Source organism: Nannospalax galili, unplaced genomic scaffold (assembly GCF_000622305.1).
Source record: "Nannospalax galili isolate Female #2095 unplaced genomic scaffold, S.galili_v1.0 scaffold2660, whole genome shotgun sequence".
Taxonomy (NCBI): domain Eukaryota; kingdom Metazoa; phylum Chordata; class Mammalia; order Rodentia; family Spalacidae; genus Nannospalax; species Nannospalax galili.
This window is the reverse complement of record NW_008345902.1, coordinates 135,699-146,760: the sequence shown is the minus strand read 5'-3', so window position 1 is coordinate 146,760 and position 11,062 is coordinate 135,699. Positions and strand designations below refer to the sequence as shown.

The window sequence follows — 11,062 nt, the reverse complement described above, 5'->3', positions numbered from 1 at the left end:
GCTATAAGAGGGCGCGGCGGGGGCCGCCAATCCTCCGCAGCTTGCTGTCCGCTCGCATCCCATCCTATTCGCCTGCAGCCAACATGAGGGAGATCGTGCACATCCAGGCCGGTCAGTGCGGCAACCAAATAGGGGCCAAGGTGAGGCCGCGTCGTCCAGCGTTTTGCGTCCCCTCGGGCGCCAGCCCCAGGGAGGGAGGGAGGGAGGGAGGGAAAAGCCGCGCTCCGGTGGCCGACCTAACAAAGGGAAGAGCCCAGTCTGGCGCTGGATGACAAGGGACCCCGGGGTCCTCATTCTGCTTCCCCCACATGTGTCACTTTATTCACGCCCGAGTTGCCGCAGGTGGCCTGGGGGCAACCCCGCTGATCATCAGTACCATCCACTCAGCGTGCCCCCACCAGGGAGCCAGTAGTTGCGGGGAGAGGGGGGGATAGTCTGGGCGTGGCCCTCTTTGAGGATGCCGCTTAGCCTTGAGTGAAATGGGTGTGGCGGGCAATTTTGGGTGGGGTTCTCCCCTAAAGCCATAATGACTGTATATGCCTAATCCCCCACTGGAGAACCCGATGGTCTTCCAGGAGCAGGGCGGCCCTCACTGCCTCAACATTCCACAGACTACCCTCAGCTTCCTAGCCCCACCCTGTTCCTTTGTTGGAGGGTTTGGGTTTGGACTCCGGTGACCTTGTTCCAGAACTGGGCTCTACTTACCTGGGTGAAGCCCCCATCCACCACTGTGTCCTTCAAGGCCTCCTACTTGGTAATGAGCACAGAACAAAGCCTGGCTGCAGGAGCAGCTTGGAGAGCTGTATCACACCCGAAGACTTTCTTCTCTATTTTTAGCCACCTCCAGGTGTTGAGACTGAGACAGGAAAAGGTGTTGGTGCAGCGATTCTGCATCCCTCTCCTGATTAGTGAAGTAGCTGTTCTGTTTCAAAGTCCTGGGAGGCTGTTCCTTGCCCAAGGTCACACGGCAAGTGGAAGACAGAGCTGACTGCCCACTTGGCCCCTGCAGAAACCCAACCTGAGGTTGGGCTGGGTCTGGGTGGGTGGGGCCTGCTGCCTGAAGCGTCTCTGAATAATATGAGAAGGAGCTTTGTCTGGATAGATGCTGGACCTAGCTCAGGGATGGCTAGCTAGTTCCCAGAGGAGGTGGGGAGACAGGTCCTGGAGGGGAGGGGAGCAAGCAAAGACTGCCTCTGGAGGCTGTTGCCATAGAAACCAGGCTGGAACAAAAAAGCTAATTACCACAGGCTGGGGCAGCCACGTGGCTGACATGTAAATTGCAAGTTTGACTCTAGGGTGGAGGTGCCACTGGTTGGGGGTAGGGGAAGGCAGTGCCAAGGAGACTCCCTAATCAGGGAGGAGACAGCTGTTCCTGCTCTAGAAGGGGAACTGGGGGAGGGGAAACCTGGGGCTGGAGCCTCAGATCAAATCAGGACTCCTGGGGCAATGGCTGACAGCTGCCCTGGCCTGAAGGGAGAGTTGAAGGCTCATTAATGTGGTCACAGGTTGCAGGCCTACCCTGAACATCTGCTCCAGGAAAGGCTAGGGGTGAGTGGGGGAAGGAAGATTGGCAGCCCCAAGGCCTATTTGGTAACCCGCCTATGCTGGGACTGACTCAGCAGTGTAACCCCACTGGGGCTCCTGTCTAGCAAGAGTTAAGGGCCCAGAAGTCAGATCCACACCCAGGCTCTTCTTGAGGTTCTGTGGAGTGCAGAAGAAGCCTGAGTGCTGGATTTGGTTGAGATTTGTTCTGCTTCTCAGCACTGTGGCCCTTAGATTTTCCCATTACTTTTATTCTTTTGGTTTTTTTTATATCTAATCCCCCCCTTTTTGGGGGGGGCGTCTTTTTGAGATAAGGTCTCCCTGTAGCTGCAGCTGGCCTGGATTCGCTAATGGAGACCAGGCTGGCCTCGAACTCACGGAGATGCGCCTGCCTCTGCCTCCCGAGTGCTGGGACTGAAGGCGTGCACCACCACGCCTGGCAAATATCTAACCCTCTTTAACAATGCAAGCAATGGGTAAATTTTCATTAGACAGTGTCTTCCTTTTCCAGTGCTTTCCCACATGGTAATCAGTGCGAGGCATTTTAGCAGTTCCATCCTACTCCCCTAACCTGGAAAGTCCCCAGAGACCAGACTAAAAAGCTAGGCCCTGTGGGAGATGGACCTGTTTAGCATTTGTCCCAAACAACATGAAGTTCCTTGACCAAATTAACTTCCTGCTAATAGATCTGTAGGGTCCCTAGTTCCAGCTGCAGTGGGGGTAGCTTTTCCCTGCTTGAAGTAACTGAGGGAGTGGGCAAAAGGGGCTGTTTTCTTGCTTATTAGTCCTTGGATGGTACCTATCAGCACAAAAGGCCATTGGCTCTAGGGAGGTATCTGGGTGAGGGTATGGATGGGGTAGAGACGGGAAGAGAGTTCTGTGGCTAGGAGATAATACTTGGGAGCAGGGATACTTTAGCAACTCATCAGATTATTACTACTTGTGAGTGTGTTAAAGCACTGGGTCTAGTGTACTCTTAAAAGTATATGATATGGGTATTACCCTCTCTCAAGGCTGAGAAAACTGAAGCTCCTGAAAGTTGAGTGACTTGCCTGGGATCACACCACAGGTTTGGGCAAGGCAAGAATCTTGGTCTAGGTGTGTAAGGACATGTCAGGATGGGTGGTGACTCATGCCCCTACAAACAGGTACAGTTGTGACTGGGCCACCCTTATTGTTCTCTTTGCTGAGGCCTGAGGTCCTGGCTCCATTCTGCCATAGAGGGGCAAGGCAGTCCTGGGGCCCTCTGGAAAGATCTTTAGGGTGCCTTTGTCTGGGCTCAGCCAGCTGCCAGCAAGAGTATCAATTGTGGCAACCCCCTTCTGTTAGGTGGGGCCTCTGGAGGGCGGATCCATCTGAGAGCCAATGGGATGACTGTGTCTCCACCTCACCCAGAAGGGGAGGGGCACTCGGAGTTCGAGGGGGCTTGGGCATCTGTGGGGGATCCTGGGCCTTCCTGCCAGAGTCATTCATCCCCAACTTGTCTTCGGCTCCTGTCCTACCACCTGCTGTCCTCAGAGACCTGTTCCTAAAGAGGGTCAGCACCGCAGACAGCGGCACCATGAACAGCTGCATCCCCTGTTTAAAGGAGGGGGTCTGAGGGAAACTGGGCCAGGATCTTGGGTTCACCACACCCGGTGGCTTCCTTTTCTGTACAGATGCTACTTAATTTTCTGAATTTTATTCAATTGCTTATTAGATATGCTATGTAATAATATTTTAGTGATAAGGCTTATTTAATTGATTTTTTTTTTTAAAAGACAGGGTCTTTCACTGTATAGCACTGGCTGGCCTGGAACTTACTATGTAGACCAGGCTGGCCTCAACCTTGCAGAGATCTGCCTGCCTTTACCTAATGACTGCTGGGATTAAAGGCATACACATCACTCCCTGCAAAAAAAAATTTTTTTTAAATTATTTATTATTTTTATTTTATGTCTTATGAGTGTTATGCCTACATGTATGTAAGTGCACCTGTTTCATGCAGTGCTTGGGGAGGACAGAAGAGGGTGTCGGATCCCCTGGAACTGGAGTTACAGACCGTTGTTAGCTGCCATGTGGGTGCTGGGAATTGAACCCAGTCTTCTGCAAGAACAGTCAGAGTTCTTAACTGCTGAGCCATCTCTCCAGCCCCCTTTTTTTTTGTTTGTGTTTTTTTGAGGTAGGCCCCTACTGTGTAGTCTAGGCTGATTTTTGAACTCACAGTTATCCTCCTGCTTCAGTCTGAGATCCAGTTTATGTAACTTGCCATTTAATTACCTCCCCTGTCCAGTGCTATCCCTCAACAGTACCAAGGATAGACAGTGAGAAGTCTCCCCCAGTCTGGAAATGTCTGGGATACATTTTTTTCTATATTCCGGACTGTTTCATTTAAGTTACCTATACATTTGATTTTAGAACTTTGTGTGTGTGTGTAAAGACAGGAGCTCATGTAGCCCAGGCTGGCCTCAAACTCCCTTTGTAGATTATGATGACCATGAACACTTCTAATCTTCCTGCCTCTACCTCCTAAGTGCATTGAACCCAGGGCTTTGTGCATGCCAGGCAAGTACTCTACCAACTGAGCAACATCCCCAACTCCAGGCTTTAAAATTTTATATAACACCTAAGACTTTAATAAATGAAGCCCATATCTGCTAAAAGCTTTCTTTTCAGGCCTGGGATAATCACTCATAGCTATGACTTTCAGATCTACCTTACATGTAAGAGTTGTCTACCTCCTTGGGAGACCTACTTTTTGTAAAAAAAATATTATTTTTATTTTATGTGTATGCGTGTATTGCCTGCATGTAGGTAAGTGCACCCACGTCGTGCAATGCCCGAGGAGGACAGAAGAGGTGGTCAGATCCCCTGAAACTGGAATTACAGACAGTTGTTAGCTGCCATGTGGATGTTGGGATTTGAACCCAGGTCTTCTGCAAGAACACTCAGTGTTCTTAACTGCTGAGCCATCTCTCCAGCCCCTAGGAGGCCTACTTTTAAGAAATTAGTAGATTTGTGGATAGCACAGTGATTGTTTCTCACATGATGTTGAGCTCTTCCTGCAAAGGTTGGTGGCTATGGGAGTCCTAAGCTAGAAACTAGATGTCCAGGATTATGTGAGCTAAACCACTGGCTCAGAGAATGCTAGCAACTGAATTGAGAGTTTCCTGAGTTAGCCTATGGGACAAGCAGCAAGACCAGGTCCTAATGACTCTGATCTATTTATGTTTTATTTTTTGTTTTGTTTTGTTTGTCTTTTTTGAGACATGGTCTCCCTGTAGCCCCAGCTGGTCTGGAACTCACTAGGTAGACCAGGCTGGCCTCAGACTCACAGAGTTCTCCCAAGTGCTGGAATTAAAGGCATGTGCCACCACACCTGGTGTATTTATTTTTATTTTATGTATATGAGTGTATTGTCTGCATGTATGTAAATGCACCCATGGCACGTAGTATCCACAGAGATCAGAAGAGGGCGTCAGATCCCCTGGAACTGGAATTAAGGATGGTTGTTAGCTGCCATGTGGGTGCTGGGAACCAAACCAGGATCCTCTGCAAAGGCAGCTGGTGCTTTTCGCCACTGAGCCAGTTCTTCAGTCCCTTATTTCTGTTTTTGCTTCCCCAACTAAAAAATTAACATGTACTGGGCATGGTGGTGCATAACTTTAATCCTAGCACTTAGGAAGCAGAGGCAGGTAGAACTCTGAGTTTGAGGCCAGTCTGTTCTACATAATGTATTCTGGGCCAGCCAGGACTATATATTGAGACCCTATCTAAAAAAAAAAAATAAAATAACATATGTTTGGGGTTGGTAATGTAGCTAAGTTGGTAGAGTATTTACCTAGTATACACAAAGCCCTGGATTTGATCCCCAGCACCTTATAAACTGGATGTGGTGGTGCATGCCTGTAATCCCAGCACTCAGGAGGTAGAGGATCAGAGGTTCAACCTCATCTTGGCTACATAGTGAGTTCAAGGCCAGCCTGGAATACAGGCTTTCTCATAGAAAGAGAGACAGGTTGCTGGGCGTGGTGGCCTCTCCGGAGGCAGAGGCAGGCGGTTCTCTGTGAGTTTGAGACCAGCTTGGTCTCCATTAGTGAATCCAGGCCAGCTGCAGCTACAGGGAGACCTAAAAAAAAAAAAAAAAAAAAAAAAAAAAAAAAAAAAAAAACAGGAAAGGAAGGGAGGAAGTATGAATGAATGGATAAATCAACACACAATGCAGAAAAGAATAAAATTTAGAAATGACAAAACTATTCAAAAGAGGAGTTGGAGAGTGAACAGCATGTACTATTTTTTTTTGAGACAGGGTCTCCCTGTAGCCCCAGCTGACCTAGAACTTGCTATGTAGACCAGGCTAGCTTTGAACTCAGAGATCCGCCTGCCCCTGCCTCCTAATTGTTGGGATTAAAGGCATGAACCACCATGACCAGCATACCTCATGTGCTATTCTCACAGAAGACCTGAGTTTGGTTCCCAGCACTCAAGTCAGGTAGCTCACAACTGCCTGTAACTCCACCTCTAAGGGGATTTAAGTCCCTCAGGATGAGTTGCTAGACCCCTGTGTGTTTTTAAATGATTTGGTTCAAGTTCTTCAGGCTTTTAAGAATTATTTTAACTACTCTTTTTTTTTTTTTTGAGACAGGGTCTCCCTGGACCCCCAGCTGGTCTGGAATTTACTATGTAGCCCAGGCTGGCCTTCAACTCACAGAGCTCCACCTGCCTCTGCCTCCCAAGTGCTGGGACTAAAGGCGTGTGCCACCTTGTCTGGCTACCTAGTCTTTTTTAAAATAAATAAAGCTAAGCCAGAGGTGGTGGCACACACCTCTAATCCCAGCACTTGGGAAGCAGAGGCAGGTGGATCTCTGTGAGTTTTTTTTTTTTGCTCTAAATAGTGAGTTCCAGGACAGCTGGGGCTACAGGGAGATAAATGAATAAATGAATAAATAAATAAATAAATAAATAAATAAAAAAGGTAATGTACACATAATAAAACTCTAATACCAAAGGCTAGCAAGTGAGAAAAGTCTTTCTGCTAGCCCAAGATCATGTCCCCAGTCACAGCTCTGTCAAAGACATATAAACTGTTTTCTAACTTGATTTCAACATTGAGCAATATTTTCTTCCACATGACTCTCATGTAGAAGCCCTTTGTTCCTTCAGGCCTTCAACACATCTGCAAGTCATTCCTGTCCTGCTCTGAGGAGTAAGGAATAGGTGATGAGGAAGGGTTTCTCAGTTCTGGGAGGCTTCTGCTGGCCTGATAGACTCTGTAGGCCTTCTTTCCCTCTAGGGGAATCTCTGTGTGTATGTACTTAGTCCTGTGTAGCACTGACTATCTGCCACAACTCTCCTATGCTCTCTGTAGATTGTGTTCTCACCAGAATCTGTTGTTATCAAGCCCATTGTATAGACAACACCAGGGCACAGAGAACCCTTGTGGGGCAGCTGTGAACCCAGAATCTAGGCCATACCCTGTGATGTCTTGCTTTGCTGCAGTAATGGGAGCAGTGTACAAGGAGCATTGTGGTCTTGCCCAAGGGGAGACAAGTAGGTGCAGCATGATCCTGGGTGTTGCCAGGTTCTACCTGGATAGGCTGCATGACCTCAGGCAAGTCATTCTCCACCGAGGATGCATTTAGCCCCTCTGCAGATGCAGTTGGGAGTGCTAGATGAAACTGCATCCCAAGGTCTCTGCGAGTCACATTGCCTGGGGCCAATGATATGCCAGGTACTGCTGGACCCTCAAGTGTACATGGCTTGCACTGGCACTTGAAAGTCACATACAGTAGCTGAGAACCTGATGTTGGATCTAGTCTGTGTCCTTCTCTACCACCTGCTTTGGACAGCTAAAGAAAGAATAAAACTACTCCATGGGATATTTGTGCTTTTGCCCACCAGTATAGGGCTGGGTCTAGGAATCTGACTGTGTGGACTGAGCTCTGGTCCACTCCGGGGGTCTAGTAATGTTAGCCAGATATGTAGAGGGTAGGTGTGCATTTTTACTCCTTTATAAAGCTCTCAATGGGTCTAGTATGTGACCAGGGTTCAAATTTTGCACTGAGAGCTTTTAGACTTCAAAAGGGAAAGGGCCTATCCAGGGTCACAGCCCTTTTCTGAGCCTTTTCTACTACCCTTGTTGCAGTTCTGGGAGGTCATCAGTGATGAGCACGGCATAGACCCCAGTGGCAACTATGTGGGGGACTCAGACCTACAGCTAGAACGTATCAGTGTGTACTACAATGAGGCCTCTTGTGAGTATCACTCCACACCCATCCTGACCCTGGTTAGGAGGGCCCCTGGGTTTATAGAATCCTAGCATTCACATCTTTGCCTCCATTAATTGAGGCCAGTGGGTGTGATTGAAGAATAGACATCCAAACTCACAGAACAGCCACTATGGAGTTTTATGTAAATGTATTTGATGATGATGACTTTGCATGTCCAGGGATGGGCAAGAGGCCAGTTGATGCATCTTAGAGATGTATACAGAGCAGAGGCCACCTGGGGGCTTGGTTGGGGCTACTTGGCAACTAATACAAAATAATTTCCATAACAAACTAATACATTATTAACACATCCTCCAGGACATGTGACAATCCTGCCTGTTCTGGTTACACACATGGCCAGGCCAGAGTTTACCATGGGTCTGTGCCTATGACACAAGCCCCAGCTCTTAAGGTGAAAATAGGAGACTGGTGGGTTAAAGGAAGGATTTGAGGGGGGAGCAGGTAGAGTCCCTGACCCTATGACCAACATCACTGACTCTTCTCTCCCCTCAGCTCACAAGTATGTGCCCAGGGCCATTCTGGTGGACCTGGAGCCTGGAACCATGGACAGCGTCCGGTCTGGGGCATTTGGGCACCTGTTTAGGCCTGACAACTTTATCTTTGGTAAGTTTCCCCTGATCCAGGCTCTGATGACAGCACCATGGGCCTGGAAAACCCAGGTCAACAGATGGACACAGATTTTCAGAAAGGAGTTGAAGTCAGCACCTCTCACTGGGACCATGCAGAGTAAAAGCGACCCATTTTATAGTGGGTATTGGTGGTCCAGACAAAAAGAGTGTTGTGTAGGAAACAGCCCACTTACATGGTGGATTTTCTTTTTGTTGTTGTGTTTTTGTTTTCTTTTGTTTTTGAGACAGCATTTCCCTGTAGTCCCAGATGACCTGACACTTGCTATCTAGACCCCTTATAGAGATCCGCCTGCCTCTGCCTCCTGAATTCTGGGATTACTCACTCACACCTTTTAAGCAGCATTTGGGATTTGTGGGACCAAAGTGGGGGTCTCCAGAAGACTCAGGTTTATGAGTTTCTGTCAAGGGATCAGGGTGTCCTTGAACCTATTTCTAGTGGTAGGTCCTTAAGGCTTACCTAGACACAGAAAGACAGTATCTCCTCACTTTTGCCTTCTAGACCCCAGCACCAAGAGCCAGCAAGATGGCTCAGCAGGTAAAGGTGTTGCTGCCAAACCTGATGATCTAAGTTTGATCCCCAGAACCCACAGGGTAGACAGAATCAACTCCAGCAAGTTGTCTTCTGACCTTCACATGTGCACCATGGCACATGTACACACATACACATACACACACACACACACACACACACACACCCCAAATGAAAAAAAGGTTCTAGCATCCAACTGGTAGGTGCCATTTCTCAACCAGTCCTGAGCTACAAAGGATAGTCTGTGGTTTACACATGTTTGATACTAGAGGTTTTTTCCATTCTGGAAAAGAGGATTATTTGGCTCTAAAGAGATGAGACGTACAAGCAGGGTGGCTGAACAAGGGCAGCTGTTATCTCCCTTCAAGCTCCCAGCAGATCAGAGAGGAAGGCTGACCTATTCATCCAGGATGTCCTTGAGAGATTGCAAGGTCTGATCTGATCCCAGGTTCTCCATTCCCTGTCTAAAGCACCTTGTCCAAAACAGGTTCCCCAGCACTCAACAGTGATGCCCAGAGTTGGGTGAAAAGGTGTGTTCTCCATGGTATAAATTTGTAGAAAAAAAGCAAGGAAGCCAGCTTTCTTCTGGGGTTGTTGGGTCCTTCCTGGAGGTCTGGACTATAGACCCTTGACCTCTGCCTGTTATCTGCCTCTTTCCTCTCTACAGGTCAGAGTGGGGCTGGCAACAACTGGGCCAAAGGGCACTATACTGAGGGTGCAGAGCTGGTGGACTCAGTTCTCGATGTTGTGCGGAAGGAGTGCGAGAACTGTGACTGTCTACAGGGCTTCCAACTGACACACTCACTGGGTGGGGGCACGGGCTCAGGTATGGGCACACTGCTCATCAGCAAGGTACGTGAGGAGTACCCTGATCGCATCATGAACACCTTCAGTGTGGTCCCCTCACCCAAAGTTTCAGACACTGTGGTGGAGCCCTACAACGCCACCCTGTCCATCCACCAGCTGGTGGAAAACACTGATGAGACCTACTGCATTGACAATGAGGCCCTCTATGATATCTGCTTCCGCACCCTCAAGCTGGCCACACCCACCTACGGGGACCTCAACCACCTTGTGTCAGCTACCATGAGTGGAGTCACCACCTCTCTGCGCTTCCCTGGTCAGCTCAATGCTGACCTCCGCAAGCTGGCTGTCAACATGGTGCCCTTCCCCCGCCTGCACTTCTTCATGCCTGGCTTTGCCCCTCTTACCGCCCGGGGCAGCCAGCAGTACCGTGCCCTGACGGTGCCTGAGCTCACCCAGCAGATGTTCGATGCTAAGAACATGATGGCTGCCTGTGACCCACGCCATGGTCGCTACCTGACCGTGGCCACTGTCTTCCGTGGGCGCATGTCTATGAAGGAGGTAGATGAGCAGATGCTGGCCATCCAGAGTAAGAACAGTAGCTACTTTGTGGAATGGATCCCTAACAATGTTAAGGTAGCCGTGTGTGACATCCCACCCCGTGGGCTCAAAATGTCCTCCACCTTCATTGGCAACAGCACAGCCATCCAAGAGCTGTTCAAACGCATCTCTGAGCAGTTCACAGCAATGTTCAGGCGCAAGGCCTTCCTTCACTGGTACACAGGTGAGGGCATGGATGAGATGGAGTTCACTGAGGCAGAGAGCAACATGAATGACCTGGTGTCTGAATATCAGCAGTACCAAGATGCCACTGCTGAGGAGGAAGGTGAAATGTATGAAGATGATGATGAGGAATCCGAGGCCCAGGGCCCCAAGTGAAAGCCGCTCACAGCTGGGGTGTGGGGCCAAGTGGCAGCCAGGGCCAAGACAAGCAGCATCTATCCCCTAGAGCCATCTAGCAACTGACACTGCCCCCAGCTTTGCTTTCCACCAGCTCATTAGGGCACTCTAAGGCTCCCAGGCTATAGTCTTTAAGTATATATGGCCATCCCCACCCCACACCAGTCCACTCGGCTCTGTCCTCCCCATTTGGGCCACCTCTGTGTTTGTGTTGCTCATTGTCTCTGTTTTATTATGGCTCCAGGCCTGTTGTTTATGGTCTGTTTTGTTTTTTACTGGGTTGTGTATTTGGGGGCGGGGGTACTTAATAAAGTTATTGCTGTCGGACA

At 49.1% G+C, this 11,062-nt stretch overlaps 1 protein-coding gene across 1 annotated transcript; it reads left to right on the top strand.

The window, feature by feature from the left end:
* On the top strand, positions 1-11,062 carry Tubb3 (tubulin beta 3 class III). Its single transcript, XM_008842139.3, has 4 exons — positions 1-140; positions 7,667-7,775; positions 8,304-8,414; positions 9,637-11,062. Exons 1-4 carry the CDS (start codon positions 84-86, stop codon positions 10,710-10,712), a joined length of 1,353 nt encoding a protein of 450 aa, XP_008840361.1. The 5' UTR covers positions 1-83; the 3' UTR covers positions 10,713-11,062.